This window comes from Lepus europaeus, chromosome 16 (genome assembly GCF_033115175.1).
Source record: "Lepus europaeus isolate LE1 chromosome 16, mLepTim1.pri, whole genome shotgun sequence".
In the NCBI taxonomy this organism is placed as follows: Eukaryota; Metazoa; Chordata; class Mammalia; order Lagomorpha; family Leporidae; genus Lepus; species Lepus europaeus.
This window is the reverse complement of record NC_084842.1, coordinates 88,692,771-88,709,325: the sequence shown is the minus strand read 5'-3', so window position 1 is coordinate 88,709,325 and position 16,555 is coordinate 88,692,771. Positions and strand designations below refer to the sequence as shown.

General features: G+C 63.1%; 1 protein-coding gene across 3 annotated transcripts in view; it reads right to left on the bottom strand.

Annotated features, from left to right (window-relative positions):
* Nucleotides 1-16,555, bottom strand: part of SORCS2 (sortilin related VPS10 domain containing receptor 2) — a 301,213-nt gene that overhangs the window by 16,066 nt on the left and 268,592 nt on the right. For all 3 annotated transcript variants that reach the window (XM_062213492.1, XM_062213493.1, XM_062213491.1), the window contains 3 exons: nt 14,688-14,808; nt 13,818-13,951; nt 13,482-13,610 (listed from right to left, as the gene is read on the bottom strand). In XM_062213492.1, the coding sequence (XP_062069476.1) occupies nt 13,482-13,610; nt 13,818-13,951; nt 14,688-14,808 (384 nt within the window). The remainder of the gene's footprint in view (nt 1-13,481; nt 13,611-13,817; nt 13,952-14,687; nt 14,809-16,555) is intronic.

Sequence of the window (16,555 nt, the reverse complement as noted above, 5' to 3'; positions counted from 1 at the left end):
ATGGACGCACGGGTGGATGGATCACAGGGTGGACTGTGGGTGATGTGTGGGCGCACGGGTGGATGGATCACAGGGTGGACTGTGGGTGATGTGTGGGTGCACGGGTGGGTGGATCACAGGGTGGACTGTGGGTGATGTGTGGGTGCACGGGTGGAGGGATCACAGGTGGACTGTGGGTGATGGATGGACGCACGGGTGGATGGATCACAGGTGGACTGTGGGTGATGGATGGACGCACGGGTGGATGGATCACAGGGTGGACTGTGGGTGACGTGTGGGTACACAGGTGGATGGATCACAGGGTGGACTGTGGTTGATGTGTGGGTGCACGGGTGGATGGATCACAGGGTGGACTGTGGGTGATGTGTGGGCGCACGGGTGGATGGATCACAGCGTGGACTGTGGGTGATGTGTGGACGCACGGGTGGATGGATCACAGGGTGGACTGTGGGTGATGTGTGGACGCACAGGTGGATGGATCACAGGGTGGACTGTGGGTGATGCCTGGGTGCACGGGTGGATGGATCACAGGGTGGACTGTGGGTGATGGATGGACGCACGGGTGGATGGATCACAGGGTGGACTGTGGGTGACGTGTGGGTACACAGGTGGATGGATCACAGGGTGGACTGTGGGTGATGTGTGGGTGCACGGGTGGATGGATCACAGGGTGGACTGTGGGTGATGTGTGGGTGCACGGGTGGATGGATCACAGGGTGGACTGTGGGTGATGTGTGGACGCACGGGTGGATGGATCACAGGGTGGACTGTGGGTGATGTGTGGGCGCACGGGTGGATGGATCACAGCGTGGACTGTGGGTGATGTGTGGACGCACGGGTGGATGGATCACAGGGTGGACTGTGGGTGATGTGTGGACGCACAGGTGGATGGATCACAGGGTGGACTGTGGGTGATGTGTGGACGCACGGGTGGATGGATCACAGGGTGGACTGTGGGTGATGGATGGACGCACGGGTGGATGGATCACAGGGTGGACTGTGGGTGACGTGTGGGTACACAGGTGGATGGATCACAGGGTGGACTGTGGGTGATGTGTGGGTGCTCGGGTGGATGGATCACAGGTGGACTGTGGGTGATGCCTGGGTGCACGGGTGGATGGATCACAGGGTGGACTGTGGGTGATGTGTGGACGCACGGGTGGATGGATCACAGGGTGGACTGTGGGTGATGGATGGACGCACGGGTGGATGGATCACAGGGTGGACTGTGGGTGACGTGTGGGTACACAGGTGGATGGATCACAGGGTGGACTGTGGGTGATGTGTGGGTGCTCGGGTGGATGGATCACAGGGTGGACTGTGGGTGATGTGTGGACGCACGGGTGGATGGATCACAGGGTGGACTGTGGGTGATGTGTGGGTGCTCGGGTGGATGGATCACAGGGTGGACTGTGGGTGATGTGTGGGTGCTCGGGTGGATGGATCACAGGGTGGACTGTGGGTGATGTGTGGACGCACGGGTGGATGGATCACAGGGTGGACTGTGGGTGATGTGTGGGTGCTCGGGTGGATGGATCACAGGGTGGACTGTGGGTGATGTGTGGGTGCACGGGTGGATGGATCACGGGGTGGACTGTGGGTGATGTGTGGGTACACAGGTGGATGGATCACAGGGTGGACTGTGGGTGACGTGTGGGTGCACGGGTGGATGGATCACAGGGTGGACTGTGGGTGATGGATGGACGCACGGGTGGATGGATCACAGGGTGGATTGTGGGTGACGTGTGGGTACACAGGTGGATGGATCACAGGGTGGACTGTGGGTGATGTGTGGGTGCACGGGTGGATGGATCACGGGGTGGACTTTGGGTGATGTGTGGGTGCACGGGTGGATGGATCACGGGGTGGACTGTGGGTGATGTGTGGGTGCACGGGTGGATGGATCACAGGTGGACTGTGGGTGATGGATGGACGCTCGGATGGATGGATCACAGGGTGGACTGTGGGCGATGGATGGACGCACGGGTGGATGGATCACAGGGTGGACTGTGGGTGACGTGTGGGTACACATGTGGATGGATCACGGGGTGGACTGTGGGTGATGTGTGGGTGCACGGGTGGATGGATCACGGGGTGGACTGTGGGTGATGTGTGGGTGCACGGGTGGATGGATCACAGGTGGACTGTGGGTGATGGATGGACGCTCGGATGGATGGATCACAGGGTGGACTGTGGGTGATGGATGGACGCACGGGTGGATGGATCACAGGGTGGACTGTGGGTGACGTGTGGGTACACAGGTGGATGGATCACGGGGTGGACTGTGGGTGATGTGTGGGTGCACGGGTGGATGGATCAGGGGGTGGACTGTGGGTGATGTGTGGGTGCACGGGTGGATGGATCACAGGTGGACTGTGGGTGATGGATGGACGCTCGGATGGATGGATCACAGGGTGGACTGTGGGTGATGCCTGGGTGCACGGGTGGATGGATCACGGGGTGGACTGTGGGTGATGTGTGGGTGCACGGGTGGATGGATCACAGGTGGACTGTGGGTGATGGATGGACGCTCGGATGGATGGATCACAGGGTGGACTGTGGGTGATGGATGGACGCTCGGATGGATGGATCACAGGGTGGACTGTGGGTGATGGATGGACGCACGGATGGATGGATCACAGGGTGGACTGTGGGTGATGTGTGGACGCACGGGTGGATGGATCACAGGGTGGACTGTGGGTGATGGATGGACGCTCGGATGGATGGATCACAGGGTGGACTGTGGGTGATGCCTGGGTGCACGGGTGGATGGATCACAGGGTGGACTGTGGGTGATGGATGGACGCACGGGTGGATGGATCACAGGGTGGACTGTGGGTGATGTGTGGGTGCACGGGTGGATGGATCACAGGGTGGACTGTGGGTGATGTGTGGACGCTCGGATGGATGGATCACAGGGTGGTCTGTGGGTGATGTGTGGGTGCACGGGTGGATGGATCACAGGGTTTACTGTGGGTGACATGTGGGTGCACGGGTGGATGGATCACAGGGTGGACTGTGGGTGATGTGTGGGTTTTCGGGTGGATGGATCACAGGGTGGACTGTGGGTGATGCCTGGGTGCACGGGTGGATGGATCACAGGGTGGACTGTGGGTGATGGATGGACGCACGGGTGGATGGATCACAGGGTGGACTGTGGGTGATGTGTGGGCGCACGGGTGGATGGATCACAGGGTGGACTGTGGGTGATGTGTGGGCGCACGGGTGGATGGATCACAGGGTGGACTGTGGGTGATGTGTGGGTGCACGGGTGGGTGGATCACAGGGTGGACTGTGGGTGATGTGTGGGTGCACGGGTGGATGGATCACAGGGTGGACTGTGGGTGATGTGAGGACGCACGGGGGGATGGGTCACAGGGTGGACTGTGGGTGATGTGTGGACGCACGGGTGGATGGATCACAGGTGGACTGTGGGTGATGGATGGACGCACGGGTGGATGGATCACAGGGTGGACTGTGGGTGATGTGTGGGCGCACGGGTGGATGGATCACAGGGTGGACTGTGGGTGATGTGTGGGCGCACGGGTGGATGGATCACAGGGTGGACTGTGGGTGATGTGTGGGCGCACGGGTGGATGGATCACAGGGTGGACTGTGGGTGATGCGTGGGTGCACGGGTGGATGGATCACAGGTGGACTGTGGGTGACGTGTGGGTGCACGGGTGGATGGATCACAGGGTGGACTGTGGGTGACGTGTGGGTGCACGGGTGGATGGATCGCATGGTGGACTGTGGGTGATGCGTGGGTGCACGGGTGGATGGATCACAGGGTGGACTGTGGGTGATGTGTGGGTGCTCGGGTGGATGGATCACAGGGTGGACTGTGGGTGATGTGTGGGTGCACGGCTGGATGGATCACGGGGTGGACTGTGGGTGATGTGTGGGTACACAGGTGGATGGATCACAGGGTGGACTGTGGGTGATGTGTGGGTGCACGGGTGGATGGATCACAGGGTGGACTGTGGGTGATGGATGGACGCAGGGGTGGATGGATCACAGGGTGGACTGTGGGTGACGTGTGGGTACACAGGTGGATGGATCACAGGGTGGACTGTGGGTGATGTGTGGGTGCACGGGTGGATGGATCACGGGGTGGACTGTGGGTGATGTGTGGGTGCACGGGTGGATGGATCACAGGGTGGACTGTGGGTGACGTGTGGGTACACAGGTGGATGGATCACAGGGTGGACTGTGGGTGACGTGTGGGTACACAGGTGGATGGATCACAGGGTGGACTGTGGGTGATGTGTGGGTACACAGGTGGATGGATCACAGGGTGGACTGTGGGTGATGTGTGGGTGCACGGGTGGATGGATCACAGGGTGGACTGTGGGTGATGGATGGACGCACGGGTGGATGGATCACAGGGTGGACTGTGGGTGACGTGTGGGTACACAGGTGGATGGATCACGGGGTGGACTGTGGGTGATGTGTGGGTGCACGGGTGGATGGATCACGGGGTGGACTGTGGGTGATGTGTGGGTGCACGGGTGGATGGATCACAGGTGGACTGTGGGTGATGGATGGACGCTCGGATGGATGGATCACAGGGTGGACTGTGGGTGATGCCTGGGTGCACGGGTGGATGGATCACGGGGTGGACTGTGGGTGATGTGTGGGTGCACGGGTGGATGGATCACAGGTGGACTGTGGGTGATGGATGGACGCTCGGATGGATGGATCACAGGGTGGACTGTGGGTGATGGATGGACGCTCGGATGGATGGATCACAGGGTGGACTGTGGGTGATGGATGGACGCACGGATGGATGGATCACAGGGTGGACTGTGGGTGATGTGTGGGTGCACGGGTGGATGGATCACAGCGTGGACTGTGGGTGATGTGTGGACGCATGGGTGGATGGATCACAGGGTGGACTGTGGGTGATGTGTGGACGCACAGGTGGATGGATCACAGGGTGGACTGTGGGTGATGCCTGGGTGCACGGGTGGATGGATCACAGGGTGGACTGTGGGTGATGGATGGACGCACGGGTGGATGGATCACAGGGTGGACTGTGGGTGACGTGTGGGTACACAGGTGGATGGATCACAGGGTGGACTGTGGGTGATGTGTGGGTGCACGGGTGGATGGATCACAGGGTGGACTGTGGGTGATGTGTGGGTGCACGGGTGGATGGATCACAGGGTGGACTGTGGGTGATGTGTGGACGCACGGGTGGATGGATCACAGGGTGGACTGTGGGTGATGTGTGGGCGCACGGGTGGATGGATCACAGCGTGGACTGTGGGTGATGTGTGGACGCACGGGTGGATGGATCACAGGGTGGACTGTGGGTGATGTGTGGACGCACAGGTGGATGGATCACAGGGTGGACTGTGGGTGATGTGTGGACGCACGGGTGGATGGATCACAGGGTGGACTGTGGGTGATGGATGGACGCACGGGTGGATGGATCACAGGGTGGACTGTGGGTGACGTGTGGGTACACAGGTGGATGGATCACAGGGTGGACTGTGGGTGATGTGTGGGTGCTCGGGTGGATGGATCACAGGTGGACTGTGGGTGATGCCTGGGTGCACGGGTGGATGGATCACAGGGTGGACTGTGGGTGATGTGTGGACGCACGGGTGGATGGATCACAGGGTGGACTGTGGGTGATGGATGGACGCACGGGTGGATGGATCACAGGGTGGACTGTGGGTGACGTGTGGGTACACAGGTGGATGGATCACAGGGTGGACTGTGGGTGATGTGTGGGTGCTCGGGTGGATGGATCACAGGGTGGACTGTGGGTGATGTGTGGACGCACGGGTGGATGGATCACAGGGTGGACTGTGGGTGATGTGTGGGTGCTCGGGTGGATGGATCACAGGGTGGACTGTGGGTGATGTGTGGGTGCTCGGGTGGATGGATCACAGGGTGGACTGTGGGTGATGTGTGGACGCACGGGTGGATGGATCACAGGGTGGACTGTGGGTGATGTGTGGGTGCTCGGGTGGATGGATCACAGGGTGGACTGTGGGTGATGTGTGGGTGCACGGGTGGATGGATCACGGGGTGGACTGTGGGTGATGTGTGGGTACACAGGTGGATGGATCACAGGGTGGACTGTGGGTGACGTGTGGGTGCACGGGTGGATGGATCACAGGGTGGACTGTGGGTGATGGATGGACGCACGGGTGGATGGATCACAGGGTGGATTGTGGGTGACGTGTGGGTACACAGGTGGATGGATCACAGGGTGGACTGTGGGTGATGTGTGGGTGCACGGGTGGATGGATCACGGGGTGGACTTTGGGTGATGTGTGGGTGCACGGGTGGATGGATCACGGGGTGGACTGTGGGTGATGTGTGGGTGCACGGGTGGATGGATCACAGGTGGACTGTGGGTGATGGATGGACGCTCGGATGGATGGATCACAGGGTGGACTGTGGGCGATGGATGGACGCACGGGTGGATGGATCACAGGGTGGACTGTGGGTGACGTGTGGGTACACATGTGGATGGATCACGGGGTGGACTGTGGGTGATGTGTGGGTGCACGGGTGGATGGATCACGGGGTGGACTGTGGGTGATGTGTGGGTGCACGGGTGGATGGATCACAGGTGGACTGTGGGTGATGGATGGACGCTCGGATGGATGGATCACAGGGTGGACTGTGGGTGATGGATGGACGCACGGGTGGATGGATCACAGGGTGGACTGTGGGTGACGTGTGGGTACACAGGTGGATGGATCACGGGGTGGACTGTGGGTGATGTGTGGGTGCACGGGTGGATGGATCAGGGGGTGGACTGTGGGTGATGTGTGGGTGCACGGGTGGATGGATCACAGGTGGACTGTGGGTGATGGATGGACGCTCGGATGGATGGATCACAGGGTGGACTGTGGGTGATGCCTGGGTGCACGGGTGGATGGATCACGGGGTGGACTGTGGGTGATGTGTGGGTGCACGGGTGGATGGATCACAGGTGGACTGTGGGTGATGGATGGACGCTCGGATGGATGGATCACAGGGTGGACTGTGGGTGATGGATGGACGCTCGGATGGATGGATCACAGGGTGGACTGTGGGTGATGGATGGACGCACGGATGGATGGATCACAGGGTGGACTGTGGGTGATGTGTGGACGCACGGGTGGATGGATCACAGGGTGGACTGTGGGTGATGGATGGACGCTCGGATGGATGGATCACAGGGTGGACTGTGGGTGATGCCTGGGTGCACGGGTGGATGGATCACAGGGTGGACTGTGGGTGATGGATGGACGCACGGGTGGATGGATCACAGGGTGGACTGTGGGTGATGTGTGGGTGCACGGGTGGATGGATCACAGGGTGGACTGTGGGTGATGTGTGGACGCTCGGATGGATGGATCACAGGGTGGTCTGTGGGTGATGTGTGGGTGCACGGGTGGATGGATCACAGGGTTTACTGTGGGTGACATGTGGGTGCACGGGTGGATGGATCACAGGGTGGACTGTGGGTGATGTGTGGGTTTTCGGGTGGATGGATCACAGGGTGGACTGTGGGTGATGCCTGGGTGCACGGGTGGATGGATCACAGGGTGGACTGTGGGTGATGGATGGACGCACGGGTGGATGGATCACAGGGTGGACTGTGGGTGATGTGTGGGCGCACGGGTGGATGGATCACAGGGTGGACTGTGGGTGATGTGTGGGCGCACGGGTGGATGGATCACAGGGTGGACTGTGGGTGATGTGTGGGTGCACGGGTGGGTGGATCACAGGGTGGACTGTGGGTGATGTGTGGGTGCACGGGTGGATGGATCACAGGGTGGACTGTGGGTGATGTGAGGACGCACGGGGGGATGGGTCACAGGGTGGACTGTGGGTGATGTGTGGACGCACGGGTGGATGGATCACAGGTGGACTGTGGGTGATGGATGGACGCACGGGTGGATGGATCACAGGGTGGACTGTGGGTGATGTGTGGGCGCACGGGTGGATGGATCACAGGGTGGACTGTGGGTGATGTGTGGGCGCACGGGTGGATGGATCACAGGGTGGACTGTGGGTGATGTGTGGGCGCACGGGTGGATGGATCACAGGGTGGACTGTGGGTGATGCGTGGGTGCACGGGTGGATGGATCACAGGTGGACTGTGGGTGACGTGTGGGTGCACGGGTGGATGGATCACAGGGTGGACTGTGGGTGACGTGTGGGTGCACGGGTGGATGGATCGCATGGTGGACTGTGGGTGATGCGTGGGTGCACGGGTGGATGGATCACAGGGTGGACTGTGGGTGATGTGTGGGTGCTCGGGTGGATGGATCACAGGGTGGACTGTGGGTGATGTGTGGGTGCACGGCTGGATGGATCACGGGGTGGACTGTGGGTGATGTGTGGGTACACAGGTGGATGGATCACAGGGTGGACTGTGGGTGATGTGTGGGTGCACGGGTGGATGGATCACAGGGTGGACTGTGGGTGATGGATGGACGCAGGGGTGGATGGATCACAGGGTGGACTGTGGGTGACGTGTGGGTACACAGGTGGATGGATCACAGGGTGGACTGTGGGTGATGTGTGGGTGCACGGGTGGATGGATCACGGGGTGGACTGTGGGTGATGTGTGGGTGCACGGGTGGATGGATCACAGGGTGGACTGTGGGTGACGTGTGGGTACACAGGTGGATGGATCACAGGGTGGACTGTGGGTGACGTGTGGGTACACAGGTGGATGGATCACAGGGTGGACTGTGGGTGATGTGTGGGTACACAGGTGGATGGATCACAGGGTGGACTGTGGGTGATGTGTGGGTGCACGGGTGGATGGATCACAGGGTGGACTGTGGGTGATGGATGGACGCACGGGTGGATGGATCACAGGGTGGACTGTGGGTGACGTGTGGGTACACAGGTGGATGGATCACGGGGTGGACTGTGGGTGATGTGTGGGTGCACGGGTGGATGGATCACGGGGTGGACTGTGGGTGATGTGTGGGTGCACGGGTGGATGGATCACAGGTGGACTGTGGGTGATGGATGGACGCTCGGATGGATGGATCACAGGGTGGACTGTGGGTGATGCCTGGGTGCACGGGTGGATGGATCACGGGGTGGACTGTGGGTGATGTGTGGGTGCACGGGTGGATGGATCACAGGTGGACTGTGGGTGATGGATGGACGCTCGGATGGATGGATCACAGGGTGGACTGTGGGTGATGGATGGACGCTCGGATGGATGGATCACAGGGTGGACTGTGGGTGATGGATGGACGCACGGATGGATGGATCACAGGGTGGACTGTGGGTGATGTGTGGGTGCACGGGTGGATGGATCACAGGGTGGACTGTGGGTGATGTGTGGACGCTCGGATGGATGGATCACAGGGTGGTCTGTGGGTGATGTGTGGGTGCACGGGTGGATGGATCACAGGGTGGACTGTGGGTGATGTGTGGGCGCACGGGTGGATGGATCACAGGGTGGACTGTGGGTGATGTGTGGGTTTTCGGGTGGATGGATCACAGGGTGGACTGTGGGTGATGCCTGGGTGCACGGGTGGATGGATCACAGGGTGGACTGTGGGTGATGGATGGACGCACGGGTGGATGGATCACAGGGTGGACTGTGGGTGATGTGTGGGCGCACGGGTGGATGGATCACAGGGTGGACTGTGGGTGATGTGTGGGTGCACGGGTGGGTGGATCACAGGGTGGACTGTGGGTGATGTGTGGGTGCACGGGTGGAGGGATCACAAGTGGACTGTGGGTGATGGATGGACGCACGGGTGGATGGATCACAGGTGGACTGTGGGTGATGGATGGACGCACGGGTGGATGGATCACAGGGTGGACTGTGGGTGATGTGTGGGTGCACGGGTGGATGGATCACAGGGTGGACTGTGGGTGATGTGTGGGTGCACGGGTGGATGGATCACAGGGTGGACTGTGGGTGATGTGTGGGTGCTCGGGTGGATGGATCACAGGGTGGACTGTGGTTGATGTGAGGACGCAAGGGGATTTGGGTCACAGGGTGGACTGTGGGTGATGTGTGGACGCACGGGTGGATGGATCACAGGTGGACTGTGGGTGATGGATGGACGCACGGGTGGATGGATCACAGGGTGGACTGTGGGTGATGTGTGGGCGCACGGGTGGATGGATCACAGGGTGGACTGTGGGTGATGTGTGGGCGCACGGGTGGATGGATCACAGGGTGGACTGTGGGTGATGTGTGGGTGCACGGGTGGATGGATCACAGGGTGGACTGTGGGTGATGCGTGGGTGCACGGGTGGATGGATCACAGGTGGACTGTGGGTGACGTGTGGGTGCACGGGTGGATGGATCACAGGGTGGACTGTGGGTGACGTGTGGGTGCACGGGTGGATGGATCACAGGGTGGACTGTGGGTGATGCGTGGGTGCACGGGTGGATGGATCACAGGGTGGACTGTGGGTGATGCGTGGGTGCACGGGTGGATGGATCACAGGGTGGACTGTGGGTGATGCGTGGGTGCACGGGTGGATGGATCACAGGGTGGACTGTGGGTGATGTGTGGGCGCACGGGTGGATGGATCACAGGGTGGACTGTGGGTGATGTGTGGACGCACGGGTGGATGGATCACAGGGTGGACTGTGGGTGATGCGTGGACGCACGGGTGGGTGGATCACAGGGTGGACTGTGGGTGATGTGTGGACGCACGGGTGGATGGATCACAGGGTGGACTGTGGGTGATGTGTGGGTGCACGGGTGGATGGATCACAGGGTGGACTGTGGGTGATGTGTGGGTGCACGGGTGGATGGATCACAGGGTGGACTGTGGGTGATGTGTGGGTGCACGGGTGGATGGATCACAGGGTGGACTGTGGGTGATGTGTGGACGCACGGGTGGATGGATCACAGGGTGGACTGTGGGTGATGTGTGGGTGCACGGGTGGATGGATCACAGGGTGGACTGTGGGTGATGTGTGGACGCACGGGTGGATGGATCACAGGGTGGACTGTGGGTGATGTGTGGGTGCACGGGTGGATGGATCACAGGGTGGACTGTGGGTGATGGATGGACGCACGGGTTGTTGGATCACAGGGTGGACTGTGGGTGATGGATGGACGCACGGGTGGGTGGATCACAGGGTGGACTGTGGGTGATGTGTGGACGCACGGGTGGATGGATCACAGGGTGGACTGTGGGTGATGTGTGGGTGCACGGGTGGATGGATCACAGGGTGGACTGTGGGTGATGCATGGGTGCACGGGTGGATGGATCACAGGGTGGACTGTGGGTGATGTGTGGGCGCACGGATAGATGGATCACAGGGTGGACTGTGGGTGATGTGTGGACGCACGGGTGGATGGATCACAGGGTGGACTGTGGGTGATGCCTGGGTGCACGGGTGGATGGATTACAGGGTGGACTGTGGGTGTTGCCTGGGTGCACGGGTGGATGGATCACAGGGTGGACTGTGGGTGATGTGTGGGTGCACGTGTCGATGGATCACAGGGTGGACTGTGGGCGATGGACGCACGGGTGGATGGATCACAGGGTGGACTGTGGGCGATGGACGCACGGGTGGATGGATCACAGGGTGGACTGTGGGTGATGTGTGGACGCACGGGTGGATGGATCACAGGGTGGACTGTGGGCATGGACGCACGCGTGGATGGATCACGGGGTGGACTGTGGGTGATGTGTGGGTGCACGGGTGGATGGATCACAGGGTAGACTGTGGGTGACGTGTGGGTGCACGGGTGGATGGATCACAGGGTGGACTGTGGGTGTAGCCTGGGTGCACATGTGGATGGATCACAGGGTGGACTGTGGGTGATGTGTGGGTGCACAGGTGGATGGATCACAGGGTGGACTGTGGGTGATGGATGGACGCACGGGTGGATGGATCACAGGGTGGACTGTGGGTGATGTGTGGGTGCACGGGTGGATGGATCACAGGGTGGACTGTGGGTGATGTGTGGGTGCACGGGTGGATGGATCACAGGTGGACTGTGGGTGTTGCCTGGGTGCACGGGTGGATGGATCACAGGGTGGACTGTGGGTGTTGACTGGGTGCACGGGTGGATGGATCACAGGGTGGACTGTGGGTGATGTGTGGGTGCACGGGTGGATGGATCACAGGGTGGACTGTGGGTGATGTGTGGGTGCACGGGTGGATGGATCACAGGGTGGACTGTGGGTGATGTGTGGGTGCACGGGTGGATGGATCACAGGGTGGACTGTGGGTGATGTGTGGACGCACGGGTGGATGGATCACAGGGTGGACTGTGGGTGATGTGTGGGAGCACGGGTGGATGGATCACAGGGTGGACTGTGGGTGATGTGTGGACGCACGGGTGGATGGATCACAGGGTGGACTGTGGGTGATGTGTGGGTGCACGGGTGGATGGATCACAGGGTGGACTGTGGGTGATGTGTGGACGCACGGGTGGATGGATCACAGGGTGGACTGTGGGTGATGCCTGGGTGCACGGGTGGATGGATCACAGGGTGGACTGTGGGTGATGGATGGACGCACGGGTGGATGGATCACAGGGTGGACTGTGGGTGATGGATGGACGCACGGGTGGATGGATCACAGGGTGGACTGTGGGTGATGTGTGGGTGCACGGGTGGATGGATCACAGGTGGACTGTGGGTGATGGATGGACGCTCGGATGGATGGATCACAGGTGGACTGTGGGTGATGTGTGGGTGCACGGGTGGATGGATCACAGGGTGGACTGTGGGTGATCCCTGGGTGCACGGGTGGATGGATCACAGGGTGGACTGTGGGTGATGGATGGACGCACGGGTAGGTGGATCACAGGGTGGACTGTGGGTGATGTGTGGACGCACGGGTGGATGGATCACAGGGTGGACTGTGGGTGATGCCTGGGTGCACGGGTGGATGGATCACAGGGTGGACTGTGGGTGATGTGTGGGCGCACGGATGGATGGATCACGGGGTGGACTGTGGGTGATGTGTGGGCGCACGGATGGATGGATCACAGGGTGGACTGTGGGTGACGTGTGGACGCACGGGTGGATGGATCACGGGGTGGACTGTGGGTGATGTGTGGGCGCACGGGTGGATGGATCACAGCTGGACTGTGGGTGATGTGTGGGTGCACGGGTGGATGGATCACAGGGTGGACTGTGGGTGATGCCTGGGTGCACGGGTCGATGGATTATGGGTGACGGGTGGATGATGACGGATTTTGGATGGGTGCACGGGTTACAGACAATGACACACGTGTGTGCCTGGAGGAGGAAGCACAGCTGAGCACAGGGGACCACGCGGTGGGCAGACGGCAGGTGCAGGCTGTGAGGGTCCATTCCCACCCTCCCGCCACGTCCTCAGCTCCCCCGGGGACGTCGGGGGCATTTCCCACCCCCAGGGCCTCTTCCTCCTGCGCCCTGTCCCTCCAGAGTGGGGGGGGGGCCTGCGGCTCCAGCCCGAGGGGGAAGGCCCAGGCCTGGCCGCCCCTCCCCCGGCCATGACCCGCCCCTAGCTCGGCCCTGCCCGTGCTCACCCTAGGCTGCTGGTATAGGTCTGGCCCAGAGCGCAGTCGTCAGGGGGCGACAAGGGGTTGAACCAGAAGTTGGCGGAGCACCTGCTGGTGTTGGACTCCCCCGCCGGCGCCCGCTCAAACCCGTAGTCGCTGCGGGGACAGGGGGACAGGCTGGGCCGGCTGGACGGGTGCTCCGTGGGGTCGCTCCCCGGGGTGGGGGCCTCAGGTCGGGGCAGGAGCCTAGAGACCCCCAGCCCCGTGCCTCCTCTTTCCTCCTACGCGAGGCCAGCGCGGCCACAGACCCATGGGCCTCCTCCCGGGCGCAGGCCGAGGGGCGTGGGGCGTGGGGCCGCTCACCACAGGAAGTCTGAGGCCCGGCAGGCGCACGGCCGCGCCGTCAGCGCAGACGTGAAGGCCTTCCCCTGCACGCACCAGGCCGCTGGCTTTCTCCTCCGGAAGCTCCGCGCCTGGCCCAGGACGCAGGGGTCGCCCTGTGGCGGGGGTGGGGGTGGGGGGGGTGGGGGGGGACGGGCGTGAGCCGTGGGCGGGCGTCCGCCCCACGCTGGAGACACTGAGGCCTGGGATCCGCCCCCACCCAGCACCGGCGGGCCCTGGGCTGAGCTCCAGAGCCTTCGCGGGCCTTGTCCGTGCCCCTCCTTGTCGGGTACCGTTTTAGCAGATGCCCCCCCATATCTGACACCCTCCCCCATCTGCTGGGGCTCCCCCAGGTCTGACCGCCCCTCTCCCATCTACTGGGGCTCCCCCATATCTGACACCCTCCCCCATCTGCTGGGGCTCCCCTCTCATCTGACAGCCCCGCCCCTTCATCAAAGCCCCGCCCCCTCCCGCTAGTGCCCTGTTGGCTCGCAGGAACCCGCCTTCCTCCATGTCTCCACCCACAGGCCCCCACTTCTGGCTGGAGACCCCCCAGAGCTGCGCCCGCCTGTCCCTGGTGCGTGGTCCCCACGCAGGTCCCCACACGACAGCCTGCCCCAGGCCTCCGTCCCCTGCCTTCCCGGGAGTCACAATCATTTCTCTGTAACCGACTCCACAGTGCCCCTTCTCCCCGCGGGGGGGTTAGCTGCGTGTGCTCACTGCACCCACAGTTCCAGTGGGGCGGCTTCAGAGGGCCCCGCGGGAGGCCCCGGCACCAGAGCCGGCTGTGGGTCTGGCAGGCTTCCTGGAGGAGGGGTTGCCTGGCAGGTGCAGCCGCACCCCGGCCCCCACCTGCAGGCTGCTGAGGTCCCAGGCGCTGTAGTCACTCTCGCTGCACTGCCGGGGGAAGGAGGGCCGGAAGTCCACCTTGACCAGCTCCCAGTCGGAGCGGAAGCTGATGTGGCCGAAGACCCTGGGGACCAAGCAGGGGCCAGACAGGAGGCCTCTTCAGCCTGGCGCTGGCCCCACCCTGCAAGCTGCCGCCCCTCGGGGCTCCGTGCACTGGGGGGCGGGGTGCTGGAGCCCCTAGCAGGTGTGGCTTGCTGCTGTCACCCCGTCAGACCCCACGCACCCCAGCCCCTTGCTGGACGGGGAAGCAGGCCCTCGGCGGGGTCCTGAGCCTGGGCCCTGTGCCGGTCCTCCCGCTGTGCCCGGAGTGACCCGTGGTCAGATGACCATGGCCATGGCTTTCCACAGCTGAGCCACACCATCGTCCCCACCTGGACAGGGCCAGCTGCACTGTCCCTGCCGGAGCCCACGGCCTCAGCGGGTGGAGGCGGCAGGGGCGTGGGACCTGGGCGGCCGGCCCTCGGGGGCCCCATGTGCTGGAACCTCACACACACAGCCTCGCGAGCCGAGTCCCTGAGTCCAGCCCATTTCACAGGAGGGAAAAGCAAGGCCGGGGCCACACAGCTCCCCGCGCTGTGTCCCTCCTCCCCTGGCGGGCAGTCACGCACTGAGCGCCCGCCCTGAGCCCACCTTCCTCCCCCCGGTCCCCAGCCCCCCCGCCCCTCCTGCTGCTCCCCCAGCTCCCCCACACATGCACACACACACGTGTATACACATGCCAGCACACGCATGCACACACGTGTGTGACATCCACTCCCCAGACAGCCCTGGAAGGCAGACACCCTCACCCATTTCACAAACAGAACCCCGGGCTCTGCGGGCTGCCGAGACCTCCTCTGGCCCCCAGGCCCCAGGCCCCCCCCCCCCGTCTCCCTGTCCCCCTCCCATGGGCCCAGGGAGCAGCGGGCGCTTCGTCCACACGCCCGCGGCCTCACGTCCCTGCCCACATGTGGACACCCCCTGCCAGCCGGTGGCCCTGCCGTGCTGCCAATGTCACCTCCCTCGGGCCCCCTGGGCCGGCCCCACCCACAGCCCCAGGGAGCAGGAGCCTGGGCAGGAGGCACCAGGGCTGCCCAGCAGGCAGCAGAGGCCGGGGAGCCCCTGGCAAAGCCCCTCTGGGGCAGGGTGGGCCGAGCGCCCCAGCCAGGAAGTCAGACATCAGCCCAGGCCGTGGGGGGGCTGAGGAGAGCCGAGCAGGGGGCTCAGAGCTCCCCAGCGGCGGGGCCGCGGCACACTGGGTCCTCCTGCCCAGAGGCCAGGGCGCCCGCCCGTCCATCCTACCTCAGGCCGCCTCTGGGCCAAGGACGTGCTGGCGGGGGCCTGGACACCCCCGACTCACCTGCTCCTTGCTGGGGGGCCCCCACTCTGGGCAGGACGGGCACTGCCCACTCTTCCCAGACTCCGCCAGGTCCACACGGAGGGCAATGGTGGACCCAGGCCCGGCCTACCTCCCTCGGCCCCTCCCCGGAGCCCCAGCGCTACTACTGGGGGTCCCAGGTGATGTCCTGGCCAGGGCCCTGCCCTGTGCCCACCAAGGAACCTCCTAGCCCCTCCTCCAGCACCACACAGCATCCACACCTCCCACTCCGCACGACCCCACCCCACCCCCGCATTGGGTGGGGCCCGCCCTGGGGTGGGGGCATGGGGCGTGGCCTGAGGTGTCCATCAGAGGGGGCACAGGCCCTCGAGCGCCCTCTGCAGGCCTCTCGGGGAGGCACAAGGGGCCTGGCCCTCATGGTGGGAGCACCAGGCCTGGGGGACCGGCTCGGCCCTGCTGCCCGCCGCCCAGGGTCCCAGTGCCGGGCACTCAC